Genomic DNA, 15,086 nt, shown 5'->3' with positions numbered 1-15,086 from the left:
CACAAGCCTTATCTGGAACAAAGAAGAAGGATTTATACTAATTTCATTTTGTTGATAGTCTTTGATACACTCTGAAATAAAAAGCCCAAAAGACTATAATTTAGATAATGAGGTTGATATTTTGTTTCTTGTTTTGTAAGCCCAATTTTGGTTGTTTGTCAAAGCTGATTCTTGTCAACCAAGAAGAATATTGTCTAAGCTCATGTTTTTTCCCTGCAGTGACATTGGATGATTCAGCTACTTTAATCCTTTTTCCTAAATCCTCTTCTGTTCTGGGAAGAAAAAAATCAATATAGAAAGAATTAAAAGAAGATCTAAGAGTGTTGGAATATTATTGATATCACCAATACAGACATCTGAGTGCAAATATAACGATATAACAAGTAATATCCGGAATTGCCTCATTCCAATTTATCAACCCACTAGATGATTGGTCTTCTATTCTTTCTTTTGTGCCCAGCAGACGGTGAAATTCTCGATAGGGTCTTTCAGCAGAACTGAAATTGAAGTATTGTGTAAATGATAGGGTGAATGTATGCATACCATGAGCTATATGGAATCCTTGCGATTGAATTAACAAGCAACGGTGCCGATAACTGGCAAGAATGATGGAATGATGTGGAGATTTACAGATTTACTTCTGTACCTGAAGTTGGGACAGCCAAATTAGTACTCTTCCAACTTCTACTTGATTTCCCTTGTTTAATGTCCCATCCGAAGTGGATTTGATAAGTTACATTAGGCTGGTATCATTGATGCCATGCAGTAAATATGAACATCATGACATTTTTATTTTTTTTAAAATTTATCCATCATGATTGACCATCAGTCTTGGGCATACGACAAAAATATATCTAAAGCTTGTAAGTACCCTGGAAAGTTTATGACATTATTTTCTGATCCACAAAGTACTCATTGCTTTATGCTAAATAATAGGAAGACATTCAATTATTGCTTGACTCATGTTGTATGTTCTGTCAAATACATGACAGTACATGATATAGAGGGAGAAATCAGCATTATTCTCTTGGTTATAAATAGTATCAAAATAATACTCTAGCAGAACAAAGTGGAAATTATTATATAACAAACCACGTAATTGACATTTATGGGCTGGAAAAAGAGATAAAATGTTTATAGAGACATCAAACAATTGTTAAATGAAAAGTCAGGATCTTTATTTCATATCAGATATTACCAGTCATTTCAAATGTACTTAATACTGTCAGCTATTTCACATATACTTTTGACTATTAGCTATTTTACATGTACTTAAAATTGTCAGTTATTTCAAAAATGCTTATTACTGTCAGCTATTTCACATAGAATTAACACTGTCAACTATTTCATATGGACTAAGATTAGTCAGCTATTCCACTTGTACTTTATACTGTCAGCTATTTCACATATTCTCAGTATTGTCAGCTATTTCACGTATTCTTAAATTATTACTGTTAGCTACTTCAAATATTCTTAAATTAGTACCATCAGCAATTTCACTAATCCAATACCTTTTGAATGGATTATTGCACCACTGACAGTCTTTGCAGGGCAGTTTATGTCTCAGATGCTCAGTATTGTCTGTACCCATTTTCCCTTTAAGTTTCAGACAATAGATTTTTAAAAATAGTCTTTAATCGCAGATCTTGTCTCTCTGTGTTGCTATCAAATCATCTGAACAATTTCCTGCCAATTGCAGGAAAATGGTTAATTAGCATGTTTTTGAAGAGATAAAAGGTTTAAAATGATTCACTGTACTTTATGATATCCTAGCTAGGGATAGATTTCAGCTTTGATCATAACAGTTTTATAACTTCATAGTCAAATTAGAAACTGATTAAGTCTTTTATACTGTGATGAGGTTTCAACATAAATGGCAAATGATGATATAGGTTCAAGACCTTGTCTTTATTATACTGCTAATGGCAACATAAAAAGCTTAGATATTTTATAATTGGGTATGCTCTAGAACAGCTATTTGAATTTACTGGTATTAGATTCTACTATAATCTCTGATTATTATTTCTGTGTTTTTTGGCTAATAGATTTAGATACATGCTAGGTATCCAATTCCAGCATATGTCAAAATACTTCTCAGAACTTGTTTCAACTGCTATGGATATGAGGAACTGACACTGAAAAAGCATCTGGTAGTAAGAACGGGACTAAGAATTTAGGCTTCATACAATATAAGATAGGAATGTTAAGGTTTTCCGTGAAAGGTAAAAGTAAAATACCACTGTAGTGGCAAAACTTACCTCATTGCACACTGCGTGTTATTATCTAATCTTCATGAGGGGCAGATTATTGGATGTAAAATTGCATTTTTGCCTGTGAACATTACAAGATACTTATTAATATTAGATTAGTCGTAGACATAACCAAAAAGCACATTACATGATATTGAACTCATTTGATAGATACTAATATGAAAAAACATCTGTTTAAGGTTTTCTATTGATTTATCATATAACGGTATTCTTATACTGAATATATAAAATACTACATATAGATATATAAAACAATAGATTCTAAGATGTCTAGAAAAGATTACTTTTAATGAACAGGTTCCTGCTATTGTCAAAGCATCATGTAACTTGACTTTTTGTTTGAAATGGTTTCATGGAATATATAATAATTGACTTACATATTTGTTTAGAAATCTGAATCAGCCACAAAATTAGATAATGGTCCTGTAATCATAACAACAGTCATATTTTAATTATGTCATATAAGATACATCTGGCAAATTGAACAAAATCAACATCCCTGTTTGAATATTGCTATGTGTCTGCGAATTAGGTCAGTATAAATTTTGGAATACTCGGTACCCAGTCCAAAAATTTTACTTGGGTTCGTAAACCTAGGTATTGATTATTTTAACTGATAAATTATACCTTGAAAAGAAAGTGAAATTGATAACCTTTAATGTAATATCTTGTTGACATTTCAGAGAGATTATGAGAGAAATTCAACGCTTAAGACTGGAACAAGAAGCATTTGCACAGGAAAACGCTGAGGCTCAATATAACCCTACTTTATTAGCAGAATTACGTATATTAAGACAACGGAAAGACGAATTGGAGTCAAGAATGCAGTCATTACAAGAAAGCCGCAAGGAGTTAATGGTTCAATTAGAAACTCTAATGAAACTTTTGAAGGTAATTATTGTGTAAAAGACTGTCATGTTTGAACATCATGAACTGATGATTGTGTTTAAATTGACATTATCATTTAAATATTGAATGAGGCAAATCTTTATTACAGATTGATTCTACATGGTTTTATAGTGATAATACCACAAATAACTATAAAACATCCCATACATATTACCTACTTGTTTTAAATAATTTAGCAGAAATATTTTGTGTCTTGATTCAACTCATAAACATACCTGTCCACTCTATATTTTGGAAGAATAAGAAGTTATTGAAACTATAAAAATAACCAAATTTTATCAAAATCCAAACCAGCTCTCTGTATATTATAAATTGATTGCGTTTTAAAGAACAAGGGCGATAACCCATATTAAATATTTGATTATTAAATGTCTGATTTTCAATAGGGTACATCTTTGGGTGATTAAGAACAATCAGGCCAAGTTTTGTCAAAATCCATCAAGAAACCAGCTCTCTGAATCGGACGGACGGACGGACTGACAGACGGAGTAGATGGCTATATATGCCCATATTAATGTGTGGGGGTATAAAAATTGGATTGCTCATGTTTTGAATCAGACCTGAATCTTTCTAGACTTTAAAAGTGTTTCATATTATCTTATATTATTAGACTATATCCTCATTTCCGATTCCAAAACATTATTTCCCTGTGAAATTTTTTCATGGAGCTGTAAATATCTGTGCACCTAAGAAAATGGAAATAAATATTATGAAATCAATAAAATGGATGGATATAAGGCCTAAATTATATTGGCTGCTGGTATTTGTTTGGCTTTATAAATACTCTTAAAACCAGAAATAACCTGACATGCTTGAGATTAGCTCTAATCTTAGATTATTTTTAAAAATAGATTAAAAAACTTTTATCCTAGTCTTCAATTACGCAATTATATAGAGACATTAATCATGATTCAACATGTCTGACTGAAATATCTTTTAAAAGCAAAATGTCAATTTCTGCCCACTTGTATTAGAAGAATTGTGGGACAGTTATACTTGTTACTATAACAGTTGAACTTAGGCTCTGAATAAAGAATTAATAATGTTCAGCAGATGTGGTTTAACATGTTCAAGTGATTGAATTGAAGCTAGTTATTTTGGTATGTAAGCCATCAAAAGTAGGCACATTTAGCAATAAATCTGAATTTTCTTCTTTTTAATACTTGATAATTTAACAATTACTAATTTTTGCAGGGAAATTGGTGGTTATTGGATCAACCCTAGATTTCATTGCAGTTTTCAGTACTTATAGTTTAACCATTGTTGGACTCTGAATGCATTGTTTTAATACATCTAAGTAATCTTTACACTATTTTCAAAAAAATGGTTTGTCAAATTATTTGTTTTTCAGAATCAACCAAGTTCTCAGCGTTCAACACCAAATAGTTCGCCACGATCTCGCAACGCCATGTCTCCCACTATCATCAATAATGTTAATAATAATAAAGTCAATTCACCAAGTACACCAATGGAGTCTTCCCTGACTGGTCTAGGTGGTGATGTCAGACAAGCATTTAGTCAGCGTCCGTCTGCTAGTATTAATAATGTTGGTGGTATGGGAAATTTCCGTCAAGATTTACTAGTAGCTGCTGATTCTGTAACCAATGCCATGTCTTCTTTAGTCAAAGAGTTGAATTCAGGTTGGTATTTTGACATTTTGTGGCAGATATATAAACCTAGATGATCCATGGAATTCATTCTGAGTAGGGAACCAATTTATCAGGGTCTGTGTATGATGTTTTTACATATTTACTTGAAAAATGAATACTTGTGGGTATGCCAATGGTTAATGAATTATACAGAAGTACCAAATTTATTTGAATACAAATGTATTCAGAAATGACATTGATAAGGAACCTGTGTTTTTCTGCAAGGAATGCCCTCTTGCATATCAACTTTCACCAACCTTGTAAAATATCCAATTGTTCAATATTGTTCCAATTCAACAACAAAAAATAATAATTGGTCAGAATTGACAGGTATATTAGTTTATATTTCCCAATAGTCTATATCTGTTTACTAATGGTGTATAAATGTGAATAAGTCAATTGGCCTTGTAAATGCCAACAAAGGATGGCAATTACTAATAATAAAATTGTTTTATTCCCATCGTGTCTGTCATTCCAAAACAATCAATAAGCAAACACTGTCTAATTTGAGCAGATCAAAATGTCATCGGCTGTCAGACCTGAAAGCAATTGTCTTGTCGATAGAGGCTAGGGATTGAAGTCATGTCTATAATATGATAACTATAATGGATTTCATTAAGTCTAAAATAGCATCATGTATAATGGTTGTCCAGTCAGATCAATAGATAATGGTATTAGTAGAAACTAATGAAGTGTATTGTTGTCCAGTGAGAATATATGAGTAAATACCACATCAACAACATTATTACTAGACAATACATTATATATAATGTTATATTAATAATGCTCAGCAAGTTTCAAACATAAAAAAAAATATTTTGCAAAAATGATATGATTTTTTGAATTTTGAATACAAAATTTTATGAATAATGCTTTGTTCATTTAAAAAAAGGATTTAACATTCTAAACAAACAATATTAGGGTGATGCTTAGTTCACAAACCTAGTCTTAGAGTGACATCAGGTTTTCTGGAATAATGAGCATGTCCTTCTGACACCCACTTCAATAGTGAGCTCAAATTCAATCAATCTTTGTGACTTTAACTATTTAACCTTCTTAATAATAAATATTAGATGTATTTGTATTATAGAAAATAGTGATGAAGATGAATTTAGTACCAATGGACATCAGTCAGGTAAATAACCCTTATCCCTTATTACTTAATATATTTTCAAGCACAGAATATATCAGATTTAGCTTAGAGTTTATTCCAAATTGAGAAAATCATTGTTCAAACTTTGTTTTACATCAAAGGTTTTATTGTCTGGCTATGTTCATGTATGACCCAGTCGTATGAAGATGCCTACCAAACTGTATTCCAAACCGAAATTTGAGAGGAATTTTTTAAAGAATGTCATTCAATGTCTTTTATAGCTGAAATAGACTTACTTACGCTATATGTACTTTGACTAGTTTTATCATACTTGGAAACCTTGTTGTAGAAATGTAGCCAGCGGATCTATTTTTTGAAAAGTACCAAAATAACACTGTAAGATCTTTGAGAGGAATGATGAAGTTGACAGTCTAGTTACAGAGTGGTATCAAGTGTTCAATGGAGTTGAGGATACCCTTCCTAATAAATATTGTTATATACACATCTGTTTTGATTATTATTTTAGTTATGTATGAATCAGATGCTATGATAAGATCAACAGGATCAGAAGAAATGGATTCATGGAAAGATGACATACAATGGAGGTTAAAACAAGAATCTGAGTTTTTAGCTCAACTACGAGCCAGACGACAGAGGAGTGCTAATAGTAGTAGAGCTGGTAGTGATACTGAACCAGATAAGTAAGTAACATTATAAACAATAGATAAAATTATTTCTTTCCACTATTGACTATCAGGAGTAAAGAATATGACCACTAGCTAAACAATGAAAGATGTTATAATATTCCAAGGGCTCTAAACTGTTAAGGCATGACCATCTGTTGAAATATGGCCATAGAAGTTGCGTTTTGCTTCTGAAAGGTACTTTAAACATATGGTTTTGACAAGATCCAATTGTTGTGTTTGAAATTCATAATTTTGAATTATAATCTAGATTTTCTTCCTATGGAATGAGTAGAAGAGTTGTTCATCTCTCAAGGATTTAAATACCAATGTTACATCCAAAGCAGATGTGAATGGTGTCCAAGAAGGTCTTTTCTATCAGTAAATTTCAAGCCCTTACAGATTATCAAATCATTAGACCAGGCCTGTCAGACGGTAATTTATGACAGGAGAAGGGAACCATGGTAGAATTTATTAACTGTTAACTCCATTGAATTTTTAGCTACATTCCGTCAGATGGTGAATCCTATGTAAGAACTGATGATGAGAGTGCTCTAGCTACTGATGATGTAGAATCCTATGATAGAATGTTTCGATCTTTAGAAGAATCAGAGTTAAGTTTGAGAGATAACCACTCAAAAGTAAGTATAACAGATTTCTTATTGATTATTTGGAAATTTTACTTGTTATAAAAAGGGGTTTAATAATCATAATGTATAGGCCAGCAAAGATTTATTTAAACAAGAACAGTCCATAAGATTTTTGGGGTAAAAATGAAAACAATATAAGTCTAGCTACTACTTATTCTACCTCCAAACGAAAAGATTTCTGTAGTTCGTGTTTTAAATCTTAAACAGCATAGATATCTCTGCTCAACTATATCAAAATGTATTACAACATTGTCTTTTTCAGCAACAACCAATAGATGTTATGACAAGCAGTAGGTACTCGACAGATCAAGAAAGTTATTTACAAACAGACGACGAATCTTTTATTAGAACTGATGATGAGGAAGGTGGCGGAACAGATTGGGAGGAGTCTAATCGCCGCTGGATTAATCGCTGATTTTTAACCTCTGTTATTGTGATATTTAGTCATTCCCACCCATCGATTAATACTCATTTATCTTAACGATATCAGAACAAATAGTCTATTTTTAGTAACTCTTTCATTCCTGACAACTGACATGTTCGGAACTGACATGGTTGAAACATTTGTGGTGTGGTATGTTGCATTACAGGCTAAGATTAGAAATACAATGTAATAAATAATGAACATGTTATAAGCTTTACAGAACAAATAGTAGTTTTAAGACTTTATTGATGAGAGCCTATGATTAAGTCCTGATAGTAAAGAATCTATTCCATATGATTTTACACCATGAATGTACTAATGGTTGATAAATAAAGAGTTTATTAATATGAAAGGAGACAGGTCAATTCCATAAATTAGTTCTCCTTTTTCATCAGCTATAATTTTGATCCATCAATGAATTCTTTTGTTTAAAACTGTTATGGATAATGCTTAGGTTAAAACATCTCGACATGATATGATCACTATGAAATAAGATCTTTAGCAATATGAACACTATGAAAAAAGATCTATAGTAATATGAACAATATGAAATAAGATCTATAGTAATATGAACAGTATGAAATAAGATCTGTGGTATTATGAACACTATGAAATAAGATCTATAGTAATATGAACACTATGAAATAAGATCTATAGTAATGAACATCTTAAAATAAGATCTATAGTAATATGAACATTATGAAAAAAGATCTATAGTAATATGAACATTATGAAATAAGATGTATAGTAATATGAACACTATGAAATAAGATGTATAGTAATATGAACACTATAAATTAAGATCTACAGTAATATGAACACTATGCAATAAGATGTATAGTAATATGAACACTATAAAATAAGATGTATAGTAATATGAACACTATGAAATAAGATCTATAGTAATATAAACACTATAAAATAAGATCTATAGTAATATGAACACTATGAAATAAGATGTATAGTAATATGAACACTATGAAATAAGAGTATAGTAATATGAACACTATGAAATAAGATCTATAGTAATATGAACATTATGTAATAAGATGTATAGTAATATGAACACTATGAAATAAGATCTATAGTAATATGAACACTATGAAATAAGATCTATAGTAATATGAACAATATGAAATAAGATCTATAGTAATATGAACACTATGAAATAAGAGTATAGTAATATGAACATTATGTAATAAGATGTATAGTAATATGAACATTATGTAATAAGATGTATAGTAATATGAACACTATGAAATAAGAGTATAGTAATATGAACACTATGAAATAAGATCTATAGTAATATGAACATTATGTAATAAGATGTATAGTAATATGAACACTATGAAATAAGAGTATAGTAATATGAACACTATGAAATAAGATTTATAGTAATATGAACATTATGTAATAAGATGTATAGTAATATGAACACTATGAAATAAGATCTATAGTAATATGAACACTATGAAATAAGATCTATAGTAATATGAACATTATGTAATAAGATCTATAGTAATATGAACACTATGAAATAAGATCTATAGTAATATGAACACTATGAAATAAGATCTATAGTAATATGAACATTATGTAATAAGATGTATAGTAATATGAACACTATAAAATAAGATCTATAGTAATATGAACACTATGAAATAAGATCTACAGTAATAAGAGAGACATGACATAGGCAACTCACTCTGTGTAAGAAATCAGTAAATGTCATCTATTGATTGTCATCAACAACAGATTAACAAATAATAAATAAATAATGACAACGTTCAATACAATCTACTATATTGTTTATAATTTACACTTCATAACCGTAACAATATGTCAAGTTAGGTTTAACAATGAAAGGTTAGGTCAAGTTTCATAAACCAGCTATCTGATGATTTTTTGTGAAACAGGGCCGAGGGATTTTTTTATATTTTGTTGTTATGAAAATTTGGAATATATTATAATAGTATATAATAATAAATCTGCCAGTATAAATATTTAATTGAAAGAAACCATTGTGGAAGTGAACAAGCACACAGATTCAAATTATTCAATTATTTCATTAGTAGAGCGCTTTTCCTGGAACATTAGGCGTTTCAGTTCATGGATTTAATTTTAGAACTTTGTTTCAAATTGTGTTTTTATGTTGGTGACTTTATTCATGATCATTGGAAATTATTATTCACCATTGATTCGAGGTTTTTTTTTATATTGGTGAGCATGAAAAATGTTGATAATCACAACTGAACTAGATTGTAAAGGAGAATTTCTTCATATATGTTGAGTGAAGTAACCAACAAAAAACATGAAACGAAACATCTATTTCTGTATTTTAACAGTGTATGATTGTAAATATGTGTATATTATAGTAGATTAATAAGCCAGGAGAAATGCAATATAAATATATTTTTAAATACCTTTATTCGTCCCAATTTTCTGTGTTGTTTTGATATATATACACAGCAATAGAAGTCAGACCAAAATGTACTTCTATTTTTGTGTTGTGAGAACCTTTGATGTATCCTTAAACCCAATATTATTAGGCTTGATTCAACTAGTTACAAATCTTGACTTTTAGGTTATTTATTTTATATATATCTGATCAAATTTGCCAGTTGAAAGTTGAAATATATTTGATTACTGGAAAGAGAAATATGGTTCAAAATCTAGTTGATAGATTACATAAGTACAAAGTAAAATTTATTGTAAAAAGATTTGTATTTATTTTGAAAGAAAATACGCCAGATTAGTTGACTGTTGAATCAAATCAAAGTGTTGTTCAATATGTCATTGTATTATTTTGTATGTTTGACAATCAATGAACTGTATAATTCAGGATGAAATTGATCATAGTTACAACTACCTTTTAGTAAGCTATATTATTTTATTGAATGGTTACATTTGTTATTACTGAAAGTAAGAAATGTTAAAGGCATAGAAAGACAAGTACTATTGTTAAACCTTAAACATTTACAACATCCAATTTTAGATTGGCATTTGAAACCAGTGGGACAATTGAACTTCGTAGTGAAAGAGACCATACTCCAATGATAATCAGATAAATTACACCAAACGTTTTTGGCTGATAATGTAATGTGGTAGTGTTTATGTAAATAGCTTCACTTTTGTATATATGTCCTCAAGGTTGTGAAATGTTTCTGCCATTTTAGAAAGAAGAATTTTATCTGGAGTAAGGTTGTATCAAGCACTATAACTGTTTTAGATTTTACATTATATAGATTTTATTAAGTAGTTTATTAGTAGTGACATTTCTGCTGATCTCATCACCTATTTAACCATGTATTTAGGCCTGCTATAAGGTAATTCATTGAGTTTAATTTTAATACCACATTTGGGTTAAATAATCTTTAATGTAAAAATTAAGAAATGAGTTCTGGAAAAGACTACATAATAATACCAAGACAAATCTTGCAAATTTATCATCCTTACATAATGATGTTAACTAACCAGTATCTGTTTTCCTGGAAAATGGATTAATTTTAATTAACTCCCCTGATATTACATTATATTTGTTAGTGAATCTTTTATAAGCTTTAATCTTTGTTCAGTTTTTTTTGCTTTTTTGTTGTTGTTTTGTTAATTTTAGTCTTTGTGTTGTTTTATTGTTTATTTGTATATTGTCTGCAGTTTCAGTATTCCTCTTATATACATTACATTTACAGTTAAAATATTAAAACAACAGATTGCTACTATTTTATACAGTTGTCATCATAGATTCTATATGTACACAACTCAGATTTAAAAACATTCATGTATCTGTTGTATAACTATAAGCCTACTTTAACTTTGGTTGATGTAGGATAATATACTAATAGAACATTTCATCTGTAAATCTATTCATATTGTAAGTATTAACTATGTGCCGTAGTCTTTAATATTGAAGAGTTGCTTAATACAGAAATAATATTATTATACTAAACTAGGCATGGTTCTTACATGAAAAAAACACACATGAAGATAATTCACAACCATTCTACTCTACTTCACCTTAATAAATTGAATTTCTTCAAAAGTTTTTAACAAAACCTTCAAGTCACAATCAAAGCCATTTCTAAACCTCTAAATGTGATATGATGGCTTTGTTGAAATATTGTAGTATTTTTTAAAAATTCTTATTTAATTGAGGAAGAGATTCAAAATGGCTGTGAATCATACGTAGTTTGGTATATTATTATGTGTTTCTGATTACGATAGTGCAGTTATTTTCAATTATTTGTACCAATAAATAGTTATACTGTTAATTTTTATTTAACTGATCTACCAACTCATAACTTGTTATCAATCTGAATAAAATAATTGTTATCAAATTTAGTTATTATGTTCAGGCTCTTATCAGACATATTACGTCATTTTTATACGCCCACATGAAATGGGGGGCATATATTGCCGTCACCTCTTTCCGTCGGGCCGTCCACAATTGCTCGTAAACACTCTACAAGGCACAATTCTTGACTGATTTCGACGAAACTTGGTATGGTTGTTTGTAATCACCCAAGGATGATTTGCTATTGAAAATCAGACGAAACGAAAAATATTTACTATGAGTTATTGCCCTTGTTCTTGAAACGCTCGTAAACACTCTAGAAGGTGCAATTCATGACGGATTTTGACGAAACTTGGTATGAGTGTTTGTTATCACCCAAGGATTAACCCTATCGAAAATCAGAAAAATTGAAATATATTTATTATGAGTTATTGCCCTTGTTCTTAAAAACGCGTTCAATTTTTAGCTCGTAATTGCCCTTGTTCTTGAAAACGCGTTAAATTTTTAGCTTGTAATCACTCTAGAAGGCACACTTGTTGACAGATTTTGATGAAACTTGATGTGAATGTTCGTTATCACCCAAGGATGAACCCTATTGAAAATCAGAAGAATTGTAAAATATTTAGTATGAGTTATTGCCCTTGTTCTGGAAAACGCTTTCAAATTTAGCTCTTAAATACTAAAAGGCATGATTCTTACTAGATTTTGACAAAACTTGGTTTCATTATTCAGTCCTGAAGATTGAATATTTGCCTTCTAGAGTTTTCACAAGCTAAAAATTGATCAATATTATTCAGTATCGCCCTAAAGAGTTCAAAAGAAGTGTATGACTGAAGGTTGAATATTTCATACTGGTTATTGTTACTGTACTTCTAAATATTTTTATTCAAAATCAAATCTGCCAGTGGGCGTATATTACCTTGCCTGGCAAGCTATCTCTAAGATGACAAGGTCACATTTTGGCCATTGCACTCCTCAGAAAATAGAGTCCAACCCTTTTGCAATTGTTTGGGCTAAGTAGTACACAGAGTTTCGGTTTGTTATCCCATCCTTTTTCATGTTGGCTCCTTCTGCCTCACAGACAGTGGGAAACCAAATTGAAACAACCTTTTTTGTTCTATACAATTTATTGCAATCAATTCATTCCTTCAACCATCCATTCATTTTTTAGACATAGTCTTTTTCTTTTTCTTCTTTTCTTTCTGCCTATTGACCTTCGCACGTTTAATTTTAGGATTCCTGGCTATTTTTTCTATCATAGGTCTCTGAATGTCACTGTCTTTCTTCATTTTACTTAAAGCATCTGTATTTTCTGTAAACAAATAAATGGTAAATTGCTAAAAATAATCGAAAACAAATATCGCTCATCTGTGGAATATCTGATCAATGATAGATGATGAAGATCAGGTAATACCATAAAGTGAGCAATGAGGAAGATTGGCATCACAGCCTCGTCCCACCATTCTACCAATTTAGGTCCAAAAGGTTAAGTTCACAACAACGTTCATAGCAAGTTTATATAAAATGTACTCACCTGTTTGTGGCATGACTAACTTTCCCATCTTAGTTGGGTATTTACCAGAAAATGTTTTAGGTGCTAGAGGTTGTTTTAATGATTGTTTTAAAGAAGAACGTAATTGTTCTAATTTAACCCCATGTCTTCTCTGTTCTTCACTGTCACCAAGATCAACTAATCTGACACAGTAGTTAAAGATTATTTAATATAGCATGCTGTCCATGTTGTTACAACCAATGTAAATTTGTAATGCATAAAGATGGCGGATCATGTCAAGATTCACCCCCTAGAAATAGCTGCCAACTACTTGTAGCTTCAGTTTTTCTGTGGTAAAAAGAAATGTGAGAAAAACAGAATATTGCAACAACAGTATGTAGTACATGTAGGCATTTAAAAAGTGATACACCTACTCTAAATTATTTTATAGGATACAATTTCTCATCTTCTATATCTATTTCCATTTCTTCAGCAGCTTTAGAAAACCAATCATTCTGTCTTTTTACTTTGGTGAATCTATTATCAAACATTGTATGAGATGAAATTATAGAGGAATTTTACAGTTTACTTTTCTGCTTCAATGAGGCCAGGAGAGCTAGGGAACACCATGCAATGTACAATGAAGGACATTTTGACAAAATCAGCAGCATCAACCTTCTCTTTTTGATTTCCAACTGTCAAGTCTGAGCATAGCCTGTAGAAGACAGGACCTCAGATTATTGTCCCATTTAAAGAACTTTTTCCATATAAATGTATACAGTTATAATGCCACTGGACCTACCTATGATCTAACTTGTCTATTTCTAAAGCTTGACGTAATTGAGCTTTTAACAGTGGTATATATTGATATTCTACAGGAAATACTGGCAACTCTTCATCTTAAAACAACAAGAAAGGTGGAGAATAGATTTATTAACAATAATAATAACTAGGGAATAGCTCAGTCATAATGGTTGTCATCTGTATGATTTCATAGCACATTAATTTAAAAAGCTTGCTGACATAAATAGTTTATTTGCTGCTACCAAATTGTCAAACTGTTTTGGATTTTAAGTTTCATTTTGCAGTTTGGATCGTTAATACTTGTTTTTTCATTATATTCATAATACTTCAGTGTCCACTAAGAATTCTGTAGCTAGAATCAGGGATGTACAAACCTGCCATCTTTGCATGAGCTTTTACAAATAATAATTTCTTTTCTTACCTCTATTCAGATTTTTGATGATTTTTCTATAATTTTGAACATCATCTTGACTTATCAACATAACACTGAGACCCTCCTGATTAGCTCTAGCTGTACGTCCACTACGATGGACATAGTTCTCTATGGTACGAGGTACTTGATAATGTATAACATGTTGGACATTAGGTATATCTAAACCTCTAGCAGCTACATCAGACGCCAGAAGAAATCCATCTGAATTTCCTGGAAATTTCAAAGATAATACTATAAAAATCTTGAAAAAGTTTTATTACCATTTTGAGGATTGCAAAGCACATCTTCTGTTTTAAATAGAACTTAACATAGCTATAAAAACAGAAGGATCTTGACATCATCATCATCATCATATGCTTTGCTACAATGACATTTTTTTTAATACTAA

The 15,086-nt window shown here is 30.4% G+C and overlaps 3 protein-coding genes across 3 annotated transcripts in view; 2 read left to right on the top strand and 1 right to left on the bottom strand.

The window, feature by feature from the left end:
• The window catches only part of LOTGIDRAFT_103176 (hypothetical protein), a gene marked incomplete at both ends in the record, with an annotated part of 32,838 nt that extends 29,662 nt beyond the window's left edge, over positions 1-3,176 (top strand). The window contains one exon of the mRNA XM_009045507.1: positions 2,954-3,176. Within this exon, the coding sequence (XP_009043755.1) occupies positions 2,954-3,176 (223 nt within the window). The remainder of the gene's footprint in view (positions 1-2,953) is intronic.
• A 1,345-nt stretch (positions 3,177-4,521) lies between these two features.
• LOTGIDRAFT_103177 (hypothetical protein) lies at positions 4,522-4,863 on the top strand (the record flags this gene model as incomplete). Its single annotated transcript, XM_009045506.1, has 1 exon — positions 4,522-4,863. A coding segment is annotated over one exon (342 nt), but the record flags the coding sequence as incomplete, so codon positions are not given.
• Positions 4,864-13,522: 8,659 nt separating this feature from the next.
• Positions 13,523-15,086, bottom strand: part of LOTGIDRAFT_52002 (hypothetical protein) — a gene marked incomplete at both ends in the record, with an annotated part of 8,224 nt that continues 6,660 nt past the window's right edge. Inside the window, 5 exon segments of the mRNA XM_009045505.1 lie at positions 13,523-13,664; positions 13,918-13,998; positions 14,264-14,360; positions 14,687-14,939; positions 14,959-15,054. Of these exon segments, the coding sequence (XP_009043753.1) occupies positions 13,523-13,664; positions 13,918-13,998; positions 14,264-14,360; positions 14,687-14,939; positions 14,959-15,054 (669 nt within the window).

The sequence above is a fragment of the Lottia gigantea genome, assembly GCF_000327385.1.
Source record: "Lottia gigantea unplaced genomic scaffold LOTGIsca_1, whole genome shotgun sequence".
Taxonomy (NCBI): Eukaryota; Metazoa; Mollusca; class Gastropoda; family Lottiidae; genus Lottia; species Lottia gigantea.
The sequence above is the reverse complement of the archived record's forward strand: the minus strand, read 5'-3'. Positions and strand labels throughout refer to the sequence as shown.